Below are 25,087 nucleotides of genomic sequence, written 5' to 3'. Positions count from 1 at the left end.
TCCCACTATCCTTCTGAGAAATACGATATAGAAGCAATGCGGCCGCGAGCTGCAGCTAGCTGGAAAGCAAAACATGATGGGAATGTTGGGACTGTTCCGTGGGAACCAGAGGGACAGTCTATTCACTGTGCGATGCAACGGAATTAGCTCAGAGTGTAATATGAGCTGTACAGGAAGTACAGAGGGAGGAGTTTTACTCTCTCGACTGTTGGAGTTTGATGAGAGCAGACGTGTTTTCTGTAACGCTGCAAGGACAGAAATAAAGACATGTAAATACATTTCTGTCTATCTCTTTCCCCTGCCTGGGGGGGGGAGCAGGAAAGAGGGGTGTGTCCTTCTCACGCTGAGAAGGATCGCCGATCGCGACCTAGCCTGTATCCTGCCGGGAAATGCAGACGGGGAGGTCAACCGGAGTTCAAGCCGGGTACCTGGAGAATGGCCAGTTTCTCCTGATAATGGCTTGAATCCCAACACTCCCCACCCTCTCATTATATAAGGGTCTGGTGACTTCTGTTTCAGAGTATCTGAAGCAGTGTGCGTGCACACAAAAGCTTATACCCAGAACAAACTTAATTGGTCTCTAAGGTGCTACTGGACAATTTTTTTAATTTTTTCAGAAGGATTCTTTTAAAGACTTTTTTTAGAAAGAAAAAAAATTTAAGGACTTGATTCTTTTAAAGAAATTTTTTAGGGAAGAGTTTTTTAACCCTTTTCAAGATTTTTAATCTATTTACTTCAAAATCTTTATGAATGACTTGGATGAATGAATTGAAATGATACTAATCAAATTTGCAGATGAATCCAAACTGGGAAGGGTAACTAATGCTGCCAAAGGTGGACAGAATTAGAATCTTAGAAGAATCTTAGAATCATAGAGTTGGAAGAGACCACAAGGGCCATCGAGTCCAACCCCCTGCCAAGCAGGAAACACCATCAGAGCACTCCTGACATATGGTTGTCAAGCCTCTGCTTAAAGACCTCCAAAGTAGGAGACTCCACCACACTCCTTGGCAGCAAATTCCACTGTCGAACAGCTCTTACTGTCAGGAAGTTCTTCCTAATGTTTAGGTGGAATCTTCTTTCTTGTAGTTTGGATCCATTGCTCCGTGTCCGCTTCTCTGGAGCAGTAGAAAACAACCTTTCTCCCTCCTCTATGTGACATCCTTTTATATATTTGAACATGGCTATCATATCACCCCTTAACCTCCTCTTCTCCAGGCTAAACATGCCCAGCTCCCTTAGCCGTTCCTCATAAGGCATCGTTTCCAGGCCTTTGACCATTTTGGTTGCCCTCTTCTGGACACGTTCCAGTTTGTCAGTGTCCTTCTTGAATTGTGGTGCCCAGAACTGGACACAGTACTCCAGGTGAGGTCTGACCAGAGCAGAATACAGTGGCACTATTACTTCCCTTGATCTAGATGCTATACTCCTATTGATGCAGCCCAGAATTGCATTGGCTTTTTTAGCTGCCGCGTCACACTGTTGGCTCATGTCAAGTTTGTGGTCAACCAAGACTCCTAGATCCTTTTCACATGTACTGCTCTCAAGCCAGGTGTCACCCATCTTGTATTTGTGCCTCTCATTTTTTTTGCCCAAGTGCAATACTTTACATTTAGGATTTGGGATGATCAAATGAGATTGGAAAATCAAGCCCATGTTGGGATACTGCCAGGGAGATAAAGTCCCTCATGGCCCCCAAGCCGGCTGCCGGACGATCCATCGACCTCCCGTAGTCACGCAGTATGAGCTATTAGCGACACGAGTTTCCTGGAAATACCTTGCCACATTCCAGGGCTCGTGCACACTCTTATCAGCAGATAATGCACAGCCAAAAGTCGCATCCAGGAGAGCATTATTTACAAGCTTTTATTCAGCGTTGATCAGAACAAAGAAAGACATGACTGTTCTGCGTCAGTGTCTTCGACAGAGAGACAGAACGAAAGCAATAGCAACACATAAACATCCTGTGAACAGGAAATACGCAGGCTGTGACACAAACATCCTGCTCCCTTTTAAGGTGGAACGGAAATATCCTAACAGCCCAAATAAAAAATCATAATTTCAATAGGGACAAGTCTGCTTACCTTAAACGGTTAGATGGCATTGCAGTCTGGCCACAGCCCCACATCGGCGATCCAGTGGCTGGCTGGGGAGGACTACAAGCCTGCCTGTGGATTGGCCAATGGCAGGCAAGCCTGGATCTGGGGATTCAATAAGGCCCAACCAGCCAATGCACATCACTTGCGTCTGCCCAAGGGGAATAAATTGACACACCTTGGTTTTCCCCTCCTATCTCCCACGCTCCGATTCCTTTTTCATTGGTTTTTTCTTTCATTTTAAAAATATTTTTATTAATTTTTCAACAAAAATAGCAAAAGTAAAGCAAACAATGACAACCACAAAGAAAATTACCCACCACATATGATAAAATGTATCCTCTGTTTCTCTACATTTCCAACACTTATAAGATCTTGTTCTACATATTTTTGCTAATTTAACCAGGGTTAGATACCACCGATACATCATTTTCATATAGTTCTCTTTCAGTAGAGTATGTGACTTCCAAAGCCTTTCCCAATCCATCATTAGTATATTATGTCCCACATCTTTCACCCATTTTATCATAACACATATGACCTGTTCCTCTTTGGTGTCCCACTCCAAGAGCAGATTGTACATTTCTGACAGAAATTTTGTCCTACCTTCTACTATTTCCCTCTGAAATCTTGACATTTCATATCTAAACCATTTCTTTTTATCATTTTTAAAAGTTTCATTTAATTGAAAATATTGTAACCAGCCTATTACTTTTCCTCTAACTTCTTCAAAATCTTTTAATTTTAATTGGTTGTCTGTTTCTGTTAACAGCTCTCTATATGTCGGTCAATTTGTCCTCATATTCACTGTTTTCAAAGATCTTGCTTCTAATGGGGAAAGCCACCATGGTGTTTTCTGTTCTAACAGATCTTTATATTTCTCCCAGACTTTAAGAATCGAGTTTCTTTTTATATGATTATAGAATCCTTTGTGAACTTTTGCCTTATGATACCATAGATACCCATGCCAACCAACTCTATTATCATGACCTTCCAAATCTAATAAATCAGCATTTGTTAAATTTATCCAATCCCAGAGTCAGCAAACGCATGATGCTTTATAATATAACCTTAAATCCGGCAGAGAGAAACCTCTTCTATCTTTAACATCCATTAATAATTTATGTTTAATTCTTGGGTCCCCCCCCCCAGATAAATCTTCTAATGTCTTTTTGCCATTCTTTGAAACAGCTCACACTGCTTACTGAAATAAAAACAACATTTTTGGCAATACGTTCATCTTAATTACTGAAATTCTTCCTAATAAAGACAAACTCATCCTTCCCCAAATTTCTAAATTCCTTTTTATTTATTTCCATAATTTTTCATAATTATCTTCAAATATATTAATATTATTGACTGTCAACCATATTCCCAAATATTTAACTTTTTTATACATACTTATCTCTTCTGCTGTATCTCCTTTTTAGCTTGCTCTGAAACATTCTTCACTAAAAGCTTAGTCTTATTTTTATTCAATTTAAAACCTGATACTTGTCCAAATTCCAGTATTTTTTTCTAATACTTTTGGTAATGAGATTATAGGGTCTTCAACTGTTATTACAAGGCCATCTGTGAATGCTTTAAATTTATATGCTTTATTTCCTACTTTTATTCCTCTGATGGTTTCTTCTGCTCTTATATTTCTCACCAGAACCTCTAATACTAAGATAAACAATAATGGTGACAAGGGGCATTCTTGTCTTGCCTCTTTCAAAATTTTGCATTTCTCAGTAATAACACTATCCACAATTAATCTTGCTTGTTGCTTTGAATAAATTGCATCTTTTCCTCTTCTGAACCTTTCCCCAAAATTCAACTCTTCTAAAACCTTATGCATAAATGACCAAGAAATATTATTTTCAGTGTCAATAAACATCAAGGCTCCTTCTTTGGAGGTCTTTAAGCAGAGGCTTGACAACCATATGTCAGGAGTGCTCTGATGGTGTTTCCTGCTTGGCAGGGGGTTGGACTCGATGGCCCTTGTGGTCTCTTCCAACTCTATGATTCTATGATTCTAAGGCTGCTTGTTTTTCATTTCCTACCTCCACGTACTCTATGACATCAATTACATTCTTTATATTTACATTATCTTTCATCTGACGACCTAGAAGAAATCCTGCTTGGTCATGATGTATTATATCTAACAATATTCCTTTCATTCTATTGGCTAATATGTTTGCAAATAATTTATAATCGTTACTTAATAACGAAATTGGCCTATAGTTTTAGATTAACAACAGCTCAGTCTCTTGTTCGGGAATCTCAGCTTTTCCGTCGTATATCCCACCCTCCAATTCTTTTTTCATATGTTTTTTTCTTTCTTGCTAAAACCTTGCTATGGACTTTTTAGGACCAAGCTGGACTTTTTGCACTTGGCAAATTAGCACCAACCACTTGGTTTTCACCTACTTCACAGCAATCGTCATAACCTTGTTAGGTTAGGTATTGGGTAAGCCTTAGTCTTAGCTGGAGGGGAGGTTGTAGCCTCTGCCTGCCCCTCCTTAGTTGAGGGAAACCTGTTTAAGGGATCTGCAAGGAGTTGCTTCTGTTGGGATGCCATAGCACTCCTCCAAAGGGAACCCTCAAGGGGTACCCCTATTTGATGTAGGTCATAGCCCCCGCTTCCCATGGTGTCAGTTACCCTTAGATAAGCACCCTAGAAGATGGGCTGGATTTAGTTAAATGTCTTCACCCAATGCCTATGCCAAACCTTTTACATCGGTATCCGACAAAGTTGTGACCTCTTTGAACCCAAAATCTGTATGCTAATGTCTTATCAGGTGACTCAATACATAAGGAGTGACTTGGTCACGGGGCCTTGGCATGCAAATGTCAGGTTCGAAACTTAGGCAGGATGAACCAGCTGCACAACTTTAAGATGCGGGACACGTGGCTTGCCAGTAATACATGTGTAAAGGATCTAGGAGGCTTAGTAGACCACAAGCTTAACATGAGTCAACAGTATGATGTAGCAGTGGAAAAGCTAACATTATTCTAGGTTGCATCATCAGACGTATAGTGCCCAGAACAAGAGAAGCAATAGCATGGAACATGTGCAGTGGAGGGCAACCAAGATGATCAAGGGTCTGGAAGCCTTATGATAAATGGTTGAGAGTGTTGGCTATGTTTAGCCTGGAGAAGAGGACAGTGAGAGGAGATGTGAGAGGCATATCTAAAGGGCTGTCCCATGGAAGATGGAGCGAGCTTGCTTTAGCCTGCCCTGGAGACTAGGACCTGAAGGAATGTGGGAATTGCACTAGATGACCCACAGGATCCCTTCCAATTCTACAATTCTATGATGATGAAGAAGAAGAAGAAGAAGAAGAAGAAGAAGAAGAAGAAGAAGAAGAGGAGGAGGAGTTTGGATTTGATATCCCACATTATCACTACCCTAAGGAGTCTCAAAGTGGCTAACATTCTCCTTGCCTTCCTCCCCCACAACAAGCACTCTGTGAGGTGAGTGAGGCTGAGAGACTTCAGAGAAGTGTGACTGGCCCAAGGTCACCCAGCAGCTGCATGTGGAGGAGCAGGGACGTGAACCCAGTTCCCCAGATTGTGAATCTGCTGCTCTTAACCACTACACCACACTAGCTCTCCAGTGAGTCTATGTGTCTGTTGGATGTGTGTGTGGAGTTTAGCCTAAACTTTGCTAAGAGACAACTAAGAGACATGCTGGATCATACCTCAAACTTTGGAGCCACATCTGTGACTTTTTGCAAATATGTTTCTCTCCAGCTCTGTGTCTGCCCCTTGTCACCAAGAGACTCCAGAATATTGCAGAGATGAAACTTCTTTGCCTTATAATTATCCAAATAATAGTGATTTGTTCTTGCCAAAGGTGTTTCTGCAACTTTCCAAAGCATCAGAAAGAATAGAAGCAAGTGGTTATTTGCTGCACTGTGGTTTTTTTGGAAAGTGTCAGAGACAGATGGAGTCGAGATTTCCCATAGGGGAAGAGGGATATATTCCTGTCTGGGGTTTAATGGCTCTGAAGCCATAGCTGAACAGCATGCATGCTGGTGAAATCACACCAGCTTTGGTCTTGCAAGAGTTTTTCGCTTCTTCTGCTTAACTGTCTCTGGAGGTAAAAGCAACCACAGAGGCAGAATGATATTCCTGCTGCTGCTACTGCTGCTGCTAATGCCCCATGAAGTATACGGGAAACTGAAGGCAACATGCTCCTTGAATATGATCAAGGAAAAAACCGAAGCATTCAATTTCTACCGGCCTGGTGAATTCTTCATTAATGGGATTATATCTCCAAGAAATATTTATAAACAATGGCCATTCAACTTTTCTCAGACCCCCTCACCGAAGCTTCTAGTGTAAGTAATTAGAGGCAGATGAATGTCATCATCATTCCAAAGTTTTGCATATATCAGGGAAACGGCTATTATTTCAGGTCTGGGAGCCTGTGATCCCCTAGCAATTGCTGAATTATAGCTGCCAATCATTTGCCCTGCTGGCTGAGGCTGATGGGAGTTGGAGTCCAGCAGCAGGATCCTCCCCACATCTGTCCTATTTTCTTGTTCCCTGGCTCTTCCTGGCTAAAATGCTGCTCTAGCTAAGCTGCTGTGCTGCCTGTTGAAATGGCAACAGAAGAATGCAAATGACTTGCTGGAGATAAAAATAATGCATTGATTTAATGCACCTGTTTGAGGATTAAACTATCCCGCCTGCATGAGGAGAGTGAGGGTGGCATGAAACATAGGGAATTTCTGAAAAGCCTGGATTTTTTCCCTTTCATTTTTTATCTGTAAAGCTGTTCTGAGTCCCATTGGGGTAAAGGTGGAGTATAAATATACACTACTATGAATAATACAGGGACGCGGGTGGCGCTGTGGGTAAAACCCTCAGTGCCTAGGACTTGCCGATCACATGTTCGGCGGTTCGAATCCCCGCGGCAGGGTGAGCTCCCGTCGTTCGGTCCCAGCTCCTGCCGACCTAGCAGTTCGAAAGCACTCTTAAGTGCAAGTAGATAAATAGGTACCGCTTTATAGCGGGAAGGTAAACAGTGTTTCCGTGTGCTGCACTGGTGCTGGCTCGCCAGCTGCAGCTTCGTCACGCTGGCCACGTGACCCGGAAGTGTCTTTGGACGGCACCGGCTCACGGCCTCTAGAGCGAGATGAGCACGTAACCCTAGAGTCGGACACGACTGGCCCGTACGGGCAGGGGTATCTTTACCTTAATCTTACTATGAATAATAATACTGATTGACATTTCTATTCCACCTTATTCCACCTTATTCTATTCCACCTCCCACAAACATGGGATTGTTATGTGTTACATGTCTGTTTACATTCCAGCACAGCTTCCTGGGAACTTCCATTTGTGTATAGTTTTCGCTTTGGCTGTTCTCTCTGAGACGACGAGAGAGAGAGATGACATGTTTCTTTGTCCTGATTTATGATTAATAAATCTGTAGTTGTAGTATGCTTCCACAAGCCTCACGCCTATTCTGTGTGTGCAATTTGATCTGCTGGTAGTGTGCCCTGGCTCAGAAGCCCGGGTTGCTGATTTACGCTGGAGCAGAGGTGATGCTCTTCGCAGAGGGACAGCTGGAAGGGAACGACCTAGCCAGGACTAGCCAGCTGGCCTCCCGGCCCTCTGCATGCCAACACATACTGGATCTACAAACCATGATTTGAAGACAATGTTGGTTTTCATTAAATGGTGAATAGTGGTTTGACACCTTTTGATTTCTTTATTGCAGTTCAAAAAGTTACTACTACTGGTACATCTTACCCTTCTTGTTCACCGTCCAGGAGATCAATCTGGATCCCAGCATCCTACCCAACATCACCCTGGGCTACAATCTCTATGAGAACTATTTTGATAGAAGGACGACTTCCAGTGCAATGTTGGACCTTGGCAAAAGCAATATTCCAAACTACAGCTGTGGAAAAAGGAATAAACTTCTGGCTGTTCTTGAAGGGGCTGATTCCGTCATCTCAAAAGAAATTTCGGACATGTCAGGCATCTACAAAATCCCACAGGTATGAAGTTGTGTGGATAGGAAGACAGAGGACAACTTTGGCAGCATAGAACTCCACTTACTCTTCACATGGTTCTAGAAGGGGCATCGCAAAGTGGGAATTCCTTAGCTATAGCATAATATCTGATCCAGGGACTTTTCTTCTAGCCTCTGCCAATTTGGCACCCTCCAGATATTTCAGACCAAAATTCCCATCAGCTCCTGCCAGCACAATATTTTAATCATTTCAGTGAAATAAATATCTCTTCCCTATTTTGATTGGCAATCACACACTTTTTTCTTCATTTCCTCACAAGGTCAGTTGTGGCTTTACACATCATCTTCATAATAATAAAGCCCAGTTCCCTTTTGTCTACCGGATGATGCCCAAAGAAGAAATTCAGTACCAGGGGATTGTCAAGTTGCTCCTGCATTTCGGATGGACTTGGATCGGCCTCATTTTTCCAGACAATGACAATGGAGAAAGGTTTGTGAGTGCCCTGACATCCCTGACTATCAGGAGTGGAATTTGCATTGCCTTAGAAAAAAGAATACCAGAAAACAATCAAGTTGAAATGTTCAGACTGAGTAAACCAGTTGCCATATGGAAGCAAGTCAATGTATTTGTTTACTGTGAAATCACTCGCTTGGGATGGAATCCGATCATGCAATTTCAAGAAAAATTTGAGAAAGAAATTGGAGCAAAAGTCTGGATCTCAACAAGTTTTCAGGAAATTAATGTGCATTTGTCTGCTCCTCCAAATTACTTCCAGTACATCCATGGCTCTTTGTCCTTTATAATGAAGCCCCAAATAAGGAGAAAATACCAATACTATGTACCAGAATCCAATCTTCTTGGACAGTTTATCAATAAAGCATTCCGTTGCTCATATTCAAAGCACATGTTGGCTGTAAAAGGTCGGACAAGATGCAGAGAGAAGGAGAAACTGGAGACGCTGCCCCAAGAGGAGCTGGAGAGAGCCCTGTCTCAAGACAGCTATATCACGTACTTCAGTATCCAAGCTGTGGCTCAGGCCTTAAAAGCCGCATATTCAGTCAGATCAAAATTCATGTTGATGGTGGGTGGAAGAGACAGGTTGGAGCATCAAAAGCTGCAGCCATGGCAGGTATTCCCTTTCCCTTTTTGCAAACTGCAAACCATTGTCCCAACTCTGGAATGAAACTTACCCATCTCCTCATCTCCATTTGGGAGGAAATTCTAATTAGTAAGGCCCATGGAGAAGGCAAACATTTCTGCCCTTTCTGGCAGGGGCGAAACTAGGCTTTATTTCACCTGGGTCAAAGACCCAGTTTGGCACACCCCCATGCGCATTGCATGCACATTTGCATGCACGCATGCACAGGCTGGGAGCCTAATGGCGCCCCTCTGGAAGCTTCACCCAGGGCAAAAAATACAACACCTGGCTAGCCCCCAGCCCCATAGCTATGGCTCTAGAAAATGTTGTTTAGTCATTTAGTCGTGTCCGACTCTTCATGACCCCATGGACCAGAGCACGCCAGGCACTTCTGTTTTCCACTGTCTCCAGCAGTTTAGTCAAACTCATGCTGGTAGCTTTGACAACACCGTCCAACCATCTCATCCTTTGTCGTCCCCTTCTCCTTGTGCCCTCCACCTTTTCCAACATTAGGGTCTGTTCCAGGGAGTCTTCTCTTCTCATGAGGTGGCCAAAATATTGGAGCCTCAGCTTCACAATCTGTCCTTCCAGTGAGCACTCAGGGCTGATTTCCTTAAGAATGGATAGGTTTGATCTTCTTGCAGTCCATGGGACTCTCAAGAGTCTCCTCCAGCACCATAATTCACAAGTATCAATTCTTCGGCGATCAGCCTTCTTGATGGTCCAGCTCTCACTTCCATACATCACTACTGGGAAAACCATAGCTTTAACTATACAGACCTTTGTTGGCAAAATAGCAAATAGTAAGTTTCTATTAAAAGCTTTATATAACACTCTTTGCTCCCCCCCAAAAAAAAAAAATCCTCAAGGTGGTTTAACATTACAAAACAGCTGTGGATAGAATAAAACACGATGCAAGAATGTAAAAATATTATGAAAAGCAGAGGACTTTTCATCTTTCTATAACACCTTGTTTGAACAAAATTACCTTCAACCATTCCAGAATGCACACATAGTAATTGTTACTAAATTTACCTCTGTGCTCATAAATAAGCACAATGAAATATTATGCAAAACTGTGCCCTCCCTTGTGGAGTTGTGCAAGTTCTACCAAAAGCTGTTGCTGTCTGAAGGGAAGGGAGAGACTTCATATCTGCAGGCTTCCACATGATCTAGTGATCAATGTTCCATTTCACATGGAAGTTTGCAAGTGTAAAAGTTTCCCTTTCTTTCACATATTTGCATCAGGCAGTGGGGATGCTTAATACAACCACAGATCCCCCTCATAGGCTGCTCTTGACTGTGAGTAGACCTGCAAGGGTCTTCTCTGTAATGGCCCCCATACCATGGAATAACTTCTATAGAGATACAGAGGGTGTCGGGGTAATGGTGTCTCACCAGCTACCTCTAACAAAGCTATTCAGAAAGGCTTCCCATTACACTGATGTGTAATACCGACTGTAGATCTACTATCCAAAGTCAATGCTAAATTGCATTGGAGTACATTTTATAGTGTTTTTTAATAGCATTTTTTATATCTGTGTAGATCCACCCATATTTTTTTGTATTGATCTTATTCTGTACAGCACCTTGTTGTTCTATATAAAAGGTGGTCTTTGAATGGTTAAATAAATAAAATGGAATGCCTATAAGGGCTTATCAGAACAGATGAGATGCACACTGGCCCCAATTCATAGGAGCTCAAAATGTGTAGGGCTGAGATACTCAATAGGGTTTCATATTTTTTTTTGCACTGGGCCTTTCCTTGTCATTCCAGCTGCACTCTTTCCTAAGAGAGGTCCAGTTTCTGAATACTTCCATGGGGAGCCTGAATTTGGATGAGAATGGGGAGCTGCCAGCCAGCTATGATATTGAGAACTGGGTGATGTTTCCTAATAAGTCTCGTGTTAGAGTGAAAATTGGGAGCATAGAGAGAGAGACTTCTACTGAGATAAAGTTCGCTATTAACTTGGAAGCCATAGTGTGGCCCACATGGTTTAACAAGGTAGAGGAAACTTTATTGATGTGACATTTGGTAAGCTCAAATCATTTGCTGGATAATTCCAAAAGCACAAGACCCTCCAAGTGTCCCTATTTTCCAGGGACAGTCCTGGATTTACAGAAACCATCCCAGTTTCTGATTTGATCTCGGAACGCCCCTCTTTTCCTTAGGACGTCCCTATTTTCATCAGAGAAATGTTGGATGGTATGGAGTTATGTGACTCCCCCAAGCCAAGGGGATAAGTAACTATACAACTTGTAGAAGACACCATAAGGCAGCCCTGTACAGTGGTACCTCGGGTTACAGACGCTTCAGGTTACAGACACTTCAGGTTACAGACTCCGCTAACCCAGAAATAGTACCTCGGGTTAAGAACTTTGCTTCAGGATGAGAACAGAAATCGCATGGCAGCAGCGGGAGGCCCCATTAGCTCAAGTGGTACCTCAGGTTAAGAATGGTTTCAGGTTAAGAACGGACCTCCAGAACGAATTAAGTTCTTATTCCGAGGTACCACTGTATAGAGAAGTTTTTTTAATCTTTAATGCTTTATTATGTTTTTTATATATGTTTTGAATATAAATGTTGGAACAAACAAGAAGCACACCAAAGGAGTCTCCCAGCGATGCCTTTCTTCTGCAAATTGCTTTCCTGAAAAATAATAATGCCTAGGGTCAGTGAGAACTAAGATCCTGTTGAATCATTTGCAAACTCTAATTCCAAATTTCATATGAATCCCGTAAACACAAATACTCCTAACACGTTTCCTTTAACGCACAATCTTCTCTTTATTATTAGACTGTGCCTTGCTCCAGGTGTACCAAGAGCTGTCAACTTGGATTTGCCAAAGTGGTTCCAGAAGGAGAGCCGGTTTGCTGCTATGTATGTGCTCCATGTATCGAAGGGACAATATCCACTCAGGAAGGTGGGTGACTCCAAGGGTGAGGGCATTGCTTGGGAGAATGTCAACAGGGAAAAAATTCACTTTCTATAAAGACTCTGAGGATTTATTCTGAATGTTAACCCTCTTTTGGCTTCTATATCTTTAATCAGCTTCATTAATTCAAGGAAGTTGGTTGAAACAAATGATCCCAGGGAAGCAATCTGTGGGCTACAAGCTGGTGATCATAGAGAGTCAAATATTTCTATAAAATAAAACCCGTTCACATGGAACAGGACCATATAAATTCAGATGGGCCAAACAATTAAAAAAAAAAATCTTGAATATCCACAATTAAAGAGATGTGTCTTCACTATATGGCAAAAGCTGTACAGCGAAGACACAATCTCTGCATTTCCTACATCACAATGCAGGATATTTTGAAGGTAAAAATGGGGGGGGGGGCTTTGTGCAACACCTCCATTTCCTTGGAGGCAAGGGATGGTACAATGTTAAACAGTAAACTGTTGTTCTTGTTTAGTCGTTTAGTCATGCCCAACTCTTCGTGACCCCATGGACAAGAGCATGCCAGGCACTTCTGTAAACTAGGTTTTGAAAAAAGAAATTTTCTTCATTTCCTGTTATAAATTATTGCTGACATCAGCATCTTAAAAAATATATGTAATGCAGCACAGTAAGCTATGCAGAAACCTAAACGATACTAAGGCACCTTTTTTCTCCTCCTCAGATGCAGAACATTGCACCAAATGTCCAGAAGATCAACATTCAAACACGTACAGAGATCAATGTGTTCCCAAAGTTATTACATTCCTGGCCTATGAAAACCCTTTGGGGAGCCTACTGGCTTCCATTGCTATATCCTTGTCTTTAATCACAGGATTCATTTTAGGAATCTTCATTAAATATAAAGAAACTCCAATAGTCAAAGCCAACAACAGGGACCTCTCATACATCCTCCTCATCTTCCTCCTGGTTTCCTTTTCCTCCTCCCTCCTCTTCATTGGCGAGCCAGGGAAGGAGACCTGCCTTCTCCGGCAAATGGTCTTCAGCATCATCTTCTCAGCTGCTGTCTCTTCTGTTTTGGCAAAAACCATCACTGTGGTGCTGGCCTTTCTGGCCACAAAGCCAGGGAACAAGGTGAGGAGATGGCTGGGGAAGAGTCTGGCCAACTCCATTGTCATTTCCTGCTCCGGTGTCCAAGTTGTCATCTGCACCATCTGGCTGGGCATCTATCCCCCATTTCCAGACTCTGACATGCGCTCTCAGCCTAAAGAGATCATCCTGCAATGCAACGAAGGGTCTGTTGCCATGTTTTATTGTGCCCTTGGCTACATGGGCTTCCTGGCTGCCATCTGCTTCACAGTGGCTTTCCTGGCCAGGAAGCTTCCCGGGTCCTTCAATGAGGCCAAGCTGATCACCTTCAGCATGCTGGTCTTCTGCAGTGTTTGGGTGTCCTTTGTGCCCACCTATGTGAGCACAAAGGGGAAATACATGGTAGCCGTGCAGGTCTTCTCTATCTTAGCCTCCAGTGCTGGGCTTCTGGGCTGTATCTTCATCCCCAAGTGCTACATTATTCTACACAGGCCTGATCTGAATACAAAGGCATATTTAACAATAAAACAAAAGTAAAAATCTGTAAAAGTCTTTAAACAAGTGCAAGGTTCCCTAGAATTCTCAATTATGTGAGATGGTTCCACAGGAGAAATTATATATCTGCCTATTGTCATTAACAGTTCTGCACACGGTATAAGAACTCCAGAGGAGTCGGGAAGCAGCCAACAAGAGAGAGGCTTGCATTCTTCCCAGACAGTAGCTTATCAATTCTCCATTGCTGTGAGAAGGACAGGAATGCAGTGTGTGCTAGAGAGAAACTGACTCCCTCATGTGACACAGGCAATGTCAGAATGCAGGAGTGGGTAAAGCAGTTCCACACCGGAAGGAGAGTTAATTCATCTAAGGAGCAGACGTATGGGAAAGATCTTAGACAGAAAACAAACCTGGAAACGGAAAGGGCATATGTTCCTGATATTCTGCCATACCCGGAATCACTCCCCAGAAGGGTCATATGATTCATAAGTCAGATGTGTGGATAGATGTCCGAGCCTGAGTGCTTGTATTGCAATAAATATTCAAGCTTATTACAACTTGTGTGTTGTGTTATCAACATGGCAGCCTGGCTTCTGACACATATTTTCCTGGTACCGAATCTCAGATAATCTACTTTAAAAGTGTAAACTGAAGTATTAAAAATTAAAAAGACATTGTTTAGGTAATCACTCTTTAGTAATGCACTAAAGCATGTATGTAACTGATCAGCAATAATGACTACACTCATGAAATGTACCTTACCCTTCCCTCATCATATGTGTATGTAACAATTATTAGGGAAGATGGAAGATAGCTGTATTCATAGGAAAAATGGACCCCTCCCAAGTGTGGAAAGTCGACTGCAATTCCAGCTGTAGCTTCCATGTGCTTTGAGTACCTAATCTGGAAATATATTTAATGTCCTGTAGGTGAGGAGATGTGATTTGGGCTGGCCAAAACTGTTTTACTCAAAAGTAGATAAACATCATTTAAATCTAATTCTGAAATATCTTTTGGTTGCATTTTATTCCCCCCCCCCCAGAAACAGTCATTACCCTAGATCTCACATTTTCTATCCCCAGGAACCACCTGAAATGGCTGAACATTACTGGGGTCCACATTTGCAAATTGCTAAATTATTCATCCTGTGTTTTTCTTGTGACAAATGACTCTGCTTTCTTCAATTATTTCCTGTCCTAACTCAAAATGCTGGCTTTGACCTATAAGGGTTTATAAGGGTCATTCTATTTTACATCAGTATTACTGGGTGGGAGAGGAGGCGCTTTTTCGTAAGGGAATATTTTTCTTCAGTAATCTTCTGTCCACGTTTGCTAATCTCCCCTGCCCACTGGATCATTGGAGAGTTTTGGCAGAAAGAGCCACACAAATAATTCATGGTTCATGGCAGAGCCAAGTCTTTCCCTTATCATTATGGAAATAATGGTGATTTGCTCTCTGATTCTGCCAAAGCTCAAGGGAAATCTCTGAAGATCACATTTGAGACCAGTAACAGAAACAGCAGAATCAGGAATAACTGTACACAATTTTTTTTGCATCCTGCCTGAAAATATGTTGATTCTGCACTCTACTGAGAGCATGAACTGGGGTTTGAGGCAGGCAGGGATGCTGTGAGCTTGAAGCTTAATATCAACCGCATTGAATGGGAAGCCCTTACCTGAACTCCATCTGTATTAACAAAGTCCCTCTTGCAGCTTTGGTCTTGAAAGAGGGTTTTGGCGATTCTGAAGAGAAGAGCCACTAATAGACTGGGTGACAGCAGCACGTTTGCCCATCAAAATGTTGCTTCTGCTGCTGCTCAGTACAGCCTATGGGATGTTGAAGCGAAAATGCCCCTTGAATTTAGTGAGAGATAGATATGATCCCTGGGACTATTATAGAGCAGGAGACCATCTCATCGGTGGGATTATTCCCATGCTAAGTGGAGCATCCCGGCCGGGCTCTTTCTCCCAGGATCCTTTTATCCACATAAGACCGTAAGTAAATTATGTGGGGATGGGTTTAATAGTACTCAAGCTGTAATCTAATGCTTTAAGCCTCTTTAAAAGAGACAATGGGCATTCCTTGCATCAGCCCCTGCTAAATCCCAGATTCTCCGTATATCTCCATTTTACAAGTAGGGATGTGATTCTGGAATGGAGCAGTTTGAACACTCCAGCGCCATGCAATGAGCCTATTTTCACCAGCTGGTGAGGTTCAATTCAGACAATAATCTATGACCTGTAAGAATTGTATCCTGATGTATGTGTGTGAATCCCCTCAATATCTGTTTTATTTGATTTTATATTGTTGTTCTTTCAGATTTAAGCTGCACTTTCATTTTAATAAATCTTGCTTTCATTTATTTTATTTATGTACTAGCACTTTGATGTACTTTCGAACTGCTAGGTTGGCAGGAGCAGGGACTGAGCTACGGGAGCTCACCCCGTCGCAGAGATTCAAACCGCCGTCCTTCTGATCGGCAAGCCCTAGGCTCTGTGGTTTAACCCACAGCGCCACCCACATCCCTAACAAAACCCAATACATATCCATATAAAGAGATTTCTCTGAATCTCGAGACTTTCTCCCCATCCCCTCCATGGGTTCTAATGTTGACGTTTTCTACTGCATATTATGCCATAGTCTGTCCATAGTATTTGTAACATTACAAGTGAGATTAAAATCCTCCTAATGTTTTCATCTGCTTACAGGGGTCTCCTAAATAGACTATAACCCCCCCCTTCTTTTTTGAAGTTTTCGTCTTCTTGGTCCCTGAGCTTTCCGGTCAGTTTTGCCATTTCGGCATAGTCTAACAGCTTGATCTGCCATTCCTCTCTGATAGGAACTTTGTCTTCTTTCCATCTCTTGGCTAATAGCATCCGTGCTGCTGTTGTCGCATACATGAAAAGTCTTTTCTGTTCCTTTGGATCTTGCTTTTGAATTGTACACTGTGCACACCACTTAGAGGTTCTCACACACCCACACACATCTAAACACACACACACACCCTGCCTATTAAAGGTTATCTTCCTCCTTGGATTGCAGCCATTTAATAGGGGAAGGGGAAGTAACCTGCTACAGCCCACTTTGACAGGGAAACACTTACTGGGGTCTCCAATGGCAACGGTTGTTTATATCACTGATTCTTTGAACCCAGCTCCTTAAAAAGTGTTGATTTGCACGGCCTATTCCTTGCTGCTTCAAAGTCCAGGTGTCAATTGCCCTCTAAGTAGCTAAAGATTGAGCCACCCCCCTCTCTGCTTAGTGGTAGCAACAGCTCATGGGGTACCAGGCACTCACACAGGGTCTGTTGTCCTTTGGAAAATGGAGGCACAGCAGAGACTATCGTGGCTTTAAGAAAAATTGTTTATTCACATATTTACACCTTCAGTCTGCATGGAGAGAGTTCATGGTCCTTTCGAGAGGGGCTTGTACCCCACCTTAGTCCTGGAGCCCAAAGCATCTCTGCTAGCAACCTCTGCCAAAGATGGATCCCAGCCTTTCTTCCTCCTTCTTCCTCCCAGCAACCTTTTCCCCAAACTCCTCCTTCACACCCAGTTACTCTGGCAAGCTCAAATCCCAAATCCCCAGTCTCTGCTTACACCTCAGGTAAAGTTCTCTTGCACTGCCAGTGTCCCGCAATAGCCCTTGATGTTCCTAGCTCAACCAGGTTGTTTTGCATAGACCAGCCCAGGAAATCCTCTGCAGCTTGCATTCTACCTTTGGTTTTTTGGGGGTGAGGGGGTTCCCCTTAAAACCTATAGCAATATAAAATGGTCAGGCAAAAACATTCCTCTTTAACCAAGGCTTTCAGCTGATTAACATTCTTATGACCTTTAAAAAAAAATATTGAGGGAGGGGGGACTACTGGTTTGTTTTTGTTTTTAATAGGTATTTTGTGTTCTCATTTTGTATTTTCATGTTGTAAACCACCCAGTGATCTTCAGGTGAAGGGTGGTATACAAAAAAACTAATAAAGAAACATTTCACTCAGGGTTGGCAATTGGGATTCTGATTCTGATCAAGCATGGGCGTTGTTCCTAAAATAAACTCAAGGTGCTTTCACTGTCTAGAAATCATACAATCATAGAATAGTAGTTGTAAATGCCCTTCAAATTGCAATTTCCCCAAGCCCACTCCCTTTCTGCAATGTACATCATGGCAGTGCAATGTAGTGGCTAGAGTTTTGGGATTTCGACTGAGGAGATGTACGTGCACATCAGCCCTCAGCCACGAAGTCTTTGGCTCTCCTGTGGCTTCTCTTACATCAAAGAGTTATTATCAGGGTCAAATGGTGGCATGAGGTATGGCACATATGTGCTGCCTTGAGCAAGTTGTTGTTGTTTAGTCGTTTAGTCGTGTCCGACTCTTCGTGACCCCATGGACCAGAGCATGCCAGGCACTCCTGTCTTCCACTGCCTCCCGCAGTTTGGTCAGACTCATGTTAGTAGCTTTGAGAACACTGTCCAACCATCTCATCCTCTGTCGTCCCCTTCTCCTTGTGCCCTCAATCTTTCCCAACATCAGGGTCTTGAGCAAGAGGAGACTGCAAATGTGATGGGTCACTTGGATGAATGGCCATCAGCAATTCCTGTGTTACAGGGGGTTGGCCTAGACTTTGGGGTCCCTGCCACCTCTACCATTTTCTGATTCTATGATTGTCACATATATTATTAAATGGAGGGTGACGTGTGAGATGTATGTTTTGTTGCAGACAAGGATACATAATTTTATTCCACAATCTGGCCTTCCTGCTGGCCATCCACGAGATCAACCAGAATCCCAGGCTCTTACCCAACATCACCCTGGGCTACAATATCTTTGAGAACTATCACAATGCAAGAATCACATACGACGCCATGGTAGAGCTGCTCTATACCGGTCATGCAAGTATTCCAAACTACAGGTGTGGAAGGCAGAATAACCTGCTGGCTGTTTTAGATGGTGCAGACTCTGAAATCTCCCTCCATATTTCAAACATGTTGGGCATCTACAAAATCCCACAGGTGTGAATTGGGGAGCAGTCTAATTTCACTTTGCTTTAAAATGTTAAAGTTTGGCTGTCTGAGGGAGAAAGTTTCTGTTAGTAGCAACCTTCCTTCCTTCCTTCCTTCCTTCCTTCCTTCCTTCCTTCCTTCCTTCCTTCCTTCCTTCCTTCCTTCCTTCCACCTGTCCATCTGGACTGACAGAATCTTATGTTATGGAGAGGAGACCTGTATTTCAGGAAATTCAAACAAAGCCAAGCCAAACACTTTTCTTTTCTGTTCCCATCCAGGTTAGTTATGGGTTTGTCTCCCATGACATCAATGATAAAACTCAGTTTCCTTTTTTCTACCGGATGCTCCCCAAAGATGACCACCAATACACAGGGATTGTCAAGTTGCTCCTGCATTTCAGATGGACGTGGATCGGTCTCTTTGCTCCAGACAATGACAACGGAGAAAGGTTCGTGAGGTCCTTGACCCCTATGCTCACCTCGAATGGGATTTGTGCTGCCGTCTCATACAGAATCCCAGAAATGACTCGGTATGAAGTGAAAATTGATGTTGATTCATTTCTCACATCGAGACAAGTCAATGTATTTGTTCACTATGCAGAGACTCGTTCTTTCTTCAGCGGGATATTCTTTATACATCAAATACTCACATTGTGGCTACAATCCACTGAGGGGAAAGTCTGGATCACAACAGCTTTGTGGGACATCACCCCAACGTTGTCTGACTGGAGATTACAACTCCAGCACCGCCACTGTTTCTTTTCCTTCTTAATTCAGACAGAGGTTGCCCTAAAACATGACAATTTTAACTTCAGTCGCTTAGTTCCTTACTGGCGGACAATATTTGATTGTTTCGTTTCAAAGCACTTGTTTTCTGCGAAAGAACGTCTCAGATGTGACCAAAAAGGGGAATTGCCCCTGGATATCCTTGTGCAGAGTCTTTCTCCAGACAACTACAACATCTATAGCAGTGCGTATGCTGTGGCACATGCCTTAAATGCTGCTTACTCATCCAGATCCAAGCAGGTGGCAATGATGGGTGGAGGAGACGGGCGGAGGCTTCAGAGGCTACAGCCATGGCAGGTATTCCTTTTCCCATAACTGATAGTACTAATGAACTGTGCAAAAGTGTTCTATCATTATTCAGAACAGGCTTTGTGGAGATCCCACAACCACCCTCCACTTCTTCAATATTTATGCATTTTGAAAGGGTATCTCACCAATCAGGGCTTGTTTGTTTTTTGTGGGTTGGGGGTGGCATTGCTACAGAAAAAGCAACAACCTTTTCTTGTATTTCTAACCCATGGTGGAGGAACTTCTGAGGCGGCCAAATTTAACGTGTGTGTGTATTAAAGCGATGAAAGGGAAAGGGGGGGAAAGAGGAAGAAGGAAAGTGCAAGAATTACAATAAGAAATATATAATATGATACAGTAACTATAATCAATTACATTTCATAGAATCTTAGGGTTGGATCCAAGGGCTATCTAGTCTAACCCCTTGCAATGCAGGAATAATTTCCATACATTGTTATATAGATATATGAAAAATATATGAAGCTGGGATACAACACCAGACTTTGGAAAATGAAACCGCATTTGCTGTTATGGAACATATATTAAGGTTTATTTGATTTTTTTGGCTGTATGCAGGCATGTAAAGTGGCAGCTGATGGAGGATAATATCAGTAAATACTGGCGGAGTCATCTAGAGACTGATTAAGATTATGAGTAGGAACAGGGGATCATCATGGACATATCATAAGGAGAGCAGGAAGCCAGTTATGGAATTAAATTACATTGTATTAAATTGAAGCAATCCGGCAAGAATTGTAATAATTTGGAAAATTGATAAAAAATAAGAAGTGGCAAAGGTGGCAAGAATCACAGGGTAACAGTGGGGGAATCGTGCAGGTGCCACAACCAGCAGGTGCTTTCCCCATTAAGCCCAGAAAGCAAGAAAGCGAAAGGGAGATAAAGAGAAGAGAGGGGAAAGGGCTGTCCATTCAAACAGCAGGAGGAGTGGAGTGAGCTTTTGATGCAGAATTGGTATATCTGGTGATCCAGTGCTGAAAAGCCTCCACGGCCGCCTCCCCAGAGTCAGAAGAGTTTTGTTTCTCTGACAACACCAGCAATAAGCAGGAAGAACATCCAGGGATGGTCGGAATCCGGTGGTAAAAGCTTGATCTCTGGAACCAATGTGCAAGATTTGGTTACAATCAGAGCAACGAAACATAATTTCCAATAAAAGAACCTCACGTTTCGTCCCATCCCCTAATGGGAAGCACTGAAGTGATGTTCTTTTTATCCATGTGCCATTCTAGTTCCACTCATTTCTGAAGAACTTTGGATCTTACAACACCTCCATGGATGGGGATGGGGAGTTGGCCGCCAACTTTGATATTTTTACCAGGGTGGTGTGGCCCAACACTTCTGTGGCTTCTGTGAAAATTGGGAGTCTCAAGCAGCAAGCACCTCCAGACAAAAGGTTCAGCATTGACGAAGATGCCGTTGTGCGGCTTGTGCAGCTTGTTCAGGTGAAGAAAACCAAGGGTTAAGAATCCCAGTTTTTCAGTGCCTTCAGAACACTGTTGTTGTTGTTTAGTCATTTAGTCGTGTCCGCCTCTTCGTGAACCCATGGACCAGAGCATGCTAGGCACAACTGTCTTCCACTGCCTCCCACAGTTTGGTCAAACTCATGTTAGTAGCTTTGAGAACACTGTCCAACCATCTCATCCTCTGTCGTCCCCTTCTCCTTGTGCCCTCCATCTTTCCCAACATTAGGGTCTTTTCCAGGGAGTCTTCTCTTCTCATGAGGTGGCCAAAGTCTTGGAGCCTCAGCTTCAGGACCTGTCCTTCCACTGAGCACTCAGGGCTGATTTCCTTCAGAATGGGTAGGTTTGATCTTCTTGCAGTCCATGGGACTCTCAAGAGTCTCCTCCAGCACCATAATTCAAAAGCACTTCAGAACACTAGAACAGAGAGCCAGTGTGGTGTAGTGGTTAAGAGCGAAAGTCTTGTAATCTGGGGAACCGGGTTCATGTCTCCACTCCCCCTCATGCAGCTGCTTGGTGATCTTGGGCTAGTCACACTTCTTTGAAGTCTCTCAGGCCCACTCACCTCACAGAGTGTTTGTTGTGGGGGTGGAAAGGAAAGGAGAATGTTAGCCGCTTTGAGACTCCTTAAAGGGAGTGAAAGGCGGAATATCAAATTCAAACCTCCTCCTCCTCCTCCTCCTCCTCCTCCTCCTCCTCCTCCTCCTCCTCCTCTTCTTCTTCTTCTTCTTCTTCTTCTTCTTCTTCTTCTTCTTCACTAAGTGGGTGTTATTTGCAGAAACACCCGTTGAGCCCCTCACCCTACTGTAGTAAATATTAAGGCTCTTCTCATCCTAAGGCATTTCATAAAATCATAGTTTTGTACATCTGGAAGGGATCCTAAGGGTCATCTAGTCCAACCCTCTGCAATGCAGGAATCTCAGCTAAAGCATCCATAACAGATGGCTTCCGAAATTCTGCTTTAAAACTGCCAGGGAAAGAGTCCACAACCTCCCAATGGAGACCAGGAAGTTCTTTCTGGTGTTTAATTGGAATCTCCTTCCTTGTAACTGGAAGGCATTGGTTCCAGTCCTACCCTCCGGAGCAGGAGAAAACAACCTTGCTCCATCTTCCATGGGGCAGTGAAGCTTTGCATCCATCTCATCTGCTTAATTTGCCCCAGATTGGACTAGATGCTGATATCAGTTTAGAGAATGCATTTACAACAGATCAATGATAGGGGGTTTCCCATTCTGAGAAAATAATGGGTCTCTGGTCTAATCTACAAGGACCCTTTTCTGTGGGGCAGAAGGTAGAGCAGTTTTCTAGTAAAATGAGGAGTGATTGTGTATTTTCTTTGCCTGTTACTCAGTTCTGTGGCTTATTGACCCATCCCTAACACTTTTTATTTGATATTCATTCATCTTATGGTTAGACACTTCCACATTCAAGGTGCAGCAAAAGCTGCTCTTCTGGATACGTCAAAGTGATTCAAGAAGGAAAGCCGCTTTGCTGCTATGCTTGTGCTCAATGTCCCAATGGGACCATCTCCACCCAGGAAGGTAAGGCATTCCAAAGGGAAAGGAAGCCCTTTCAGAACCAGGCATGTCCCACCAACTAGAAGACAAACACAACCCCCTGTGTTGCAAAATGTAACAATCAATGGAAATGCAACACACTGGCTAATAACTGGTGGTGGATATATAATTAATTACAATGTCACTACAATACGCCACTTCAAAATAATGTATCTATCACACAGTACATCTCACAAAATATACAAGTTACTTTAAGCTGTTGTATATATAAGAGTCAAATGAGGAGTCAAACAGGTCATTGAATAGTGAGGAACGCCAAGCTGTCTCTCAAAGGAAGACGTCCTATGAAAGTCTCAAAGGAAGACGTCTCTCAGAAGTCTTAAAAGGAAGTCTGAAGAGGACAATGTATCCGGAACAGTTCACTGTTTCGGAATAAAGTCTTCATCAGCTGGAAATGGAATAGAAGGCATTGCTAGCAATGAATGACAACAAAACTGAGCAACCTGCATGAATGTTATAAAGTAAAACAAAATATATAGAGGTACTGTATATACCGAATAATTATCAATGAGATATTCATTCTAGTCTTGATTACCACCAGCTAGAAGAGGCTGACCCAAAAGGGTAGACAGAGTGAAGCCAGGAGTCTCAATAGCATGATTTAGGACATTCTAGGTCTCTGGTATAAGCTGCCACCCAATATATTATGGCATCTTGAAGAATCGAGACTAATACAAATTATAGGACAGTGAAGTAACTCTTTATCATTGCAGATGCAGACCATTGCAACAAATGTCCAGAAGATGAGCATCCAAGCAAGAACCATGATCAGTGTGTCCCCAAGATTATCAGCTTCCTAGCCTATGAAGACAAGTTGGGGATCCTCTTGGTTTCCATTGCCCTCTTCTTATTTTTAATCACAAGCTTTGTGTTAGGAATCTTCATTAGATTCCAGGAAACTCCCATTGTCAAAGCCAACAATCGTGACCTCTCCTACATCCTCCTCATCTCTCTCTTGCTCTCCTTTTTGTCCTCCTTCCTCTTCATTGGCCGGCCAAGGAAATTGACCTGCCTTCTCCGACAAACGGCCTTCAGCATAATCTTCTCAGTTGCCGTGTCTTCTGTATTGGCTAAAACCGTCACTGTGGTGCTGGCATTCATGGCCACAAAACCCGGGAGCAAGGTGAGGAGATGGCTGGGGAAGAGTCTGGCCAACTCCATTATCATTTCCTGTTCTGGTGTTCAAGTTATCATCTGCAGTACCTGGCTGGGGGTGTCTCCCCCATTCCCAGAGTCTGACATGCAGTCTCAGCCTGGAGAGATCATCATGCAATGCAACGAAGGGTCTGTTGCCATGTTTTATGGTGCCCTCGGCTACATGGGCTGCTTGGCTGCTATCTGCTTCACGGTGGCTTTCTTGGCCAGGAAGCTTCCAGGGTCCTTCAATGAAGCCAAGCTGATCACCTTCAGCATGTTGGTCTTCTGCAGTGTTTGGGTCTCCTTTGTGCCCACCTACCTGAGCACCAAGGGGAAATACATGGTGGCTGTGCAGATCTTCTCTATGTTGGCCTCCAGTGCTGGTCTCCTGGGCTGCATCTTCATCCCAAAGTGCTACATCATCTTATTCAGGCCTGATCTGAATACAAAGGAGCACCTGACAACAAAATCTAAAGATGGCATCTGACTTAAAATATGATTTTATAGTTGAACTGCAGTGCAGCAGTAATGGAACTGTAGTACTTCTCATTTAAATGTAGCTTCACACATGGTAAATCCCATTTATTTCTTTAATTAATTAATTTCATAAAATTTATGCTCCACTTCGTTGTAGGAAAAAACCCTCAAAGCAGTTTCCAAAAGGATAAAGCAATAAAATTATCCTTTTATTTAACAAATGGCAAAACCACAATAGAATAAACTAAGACAAATTTAAACTCTTACAAGCTTTATAAACACCTGAGTAGGCCTGTCTAAATAAGAATGTTGGTAACAATAAAAATCAATGCATAATAACTCACCAGTAGTCACAGACCTTTTGTACTTCATGTTTTAGAAGTGCTTGTTTTTTTGCAGTGTCATCCATCAAACTAGCCATTGGCAGCTGGTGGTCTTTCCTTCTTGGCAACGGTTGTTTCTGTACAGGGCAGGCTCACCGAGTTGGGTCTAACATTGGGGGGGGGGCTGTCGCACTGAAAGAAAGAAACAACCAACAATTCTCAAGCCTCTTACATGTGCATCACAAGATACTCCCAGTGGCAGCAGCTGTTGGTCTGTCTCTCAACTCCGCTCCTGATTCACCTCTTATCAGATGTTCAGGCTGGCCATCTGG

At 42.9% G+C, this 25,087-nt stretch overlaps 2 protein-coding genes across 2 annotated transcripts in view; both read left to right on the top strand.

Annotated features, from left to right (window-relative positions):
- The window catches only part of LOC309526229 (vomeronasal type-2 receptor 26-like), a gene marked incomplete at both ends in the record, with an annotated part of 146,985 nt that extends 133,247 nt beyond the window's left edge, over positions 1–13,738 (top strand). Inside the window, one exon of the mRNA XM_082212143.1 lies at positions 12,837–13,738. Within this exon, the coding sequence (XP_082068269.1) occupies positions 12,837–13,738 (902 nt within the window). The remainder of the gene's footprint in view (positions 1–12,836) is intronic.
- A 1,755-nt stretch (positions 13,739–15,493) lies between these two features.
- LOC309526228 (vomeronasal type-2 receptor 26-like) lies at positions 15,494–24,442 on the top strand (the record flags this gene model as incomplete). The annotated part of the gene is made up of 6 exons (XM_082212142.1): positions 15,494–15,690; positions 18,408–18,699; positions 18,969–19,772; positions 21,011–21,223; positions 22,656–22,782; positions 23,532–24,442. 6 exons carry the CDS (start codon positions 15,494–15,496, stop codon positions 24,440–24,442), a joined length of 2,544 nt encoding a protein of 847 aa, XP_082068268.1.
- Between the last annotated feature and the right edge of the window lie 645 nt (positions 24,443–25,087).

Source organism: Podarcis vaucheri, assembly GCF_965113315.1.
Source record: "Podarcis vaucheri genome assembly, chromosome: 2".
In the NCBI taxonomy this organism is placed as follows: Eukaryota; Metazoa; Chordata; class Lepidosauria; order Squamata; family Lacertidae; genus Podarcis; species Podarcis vaucheri.
The sequence above is the reverse complement of the archived record's forward strand: the minus strand, read 5'-3'. Positions and strand labels throughout refer to the sequence as shown.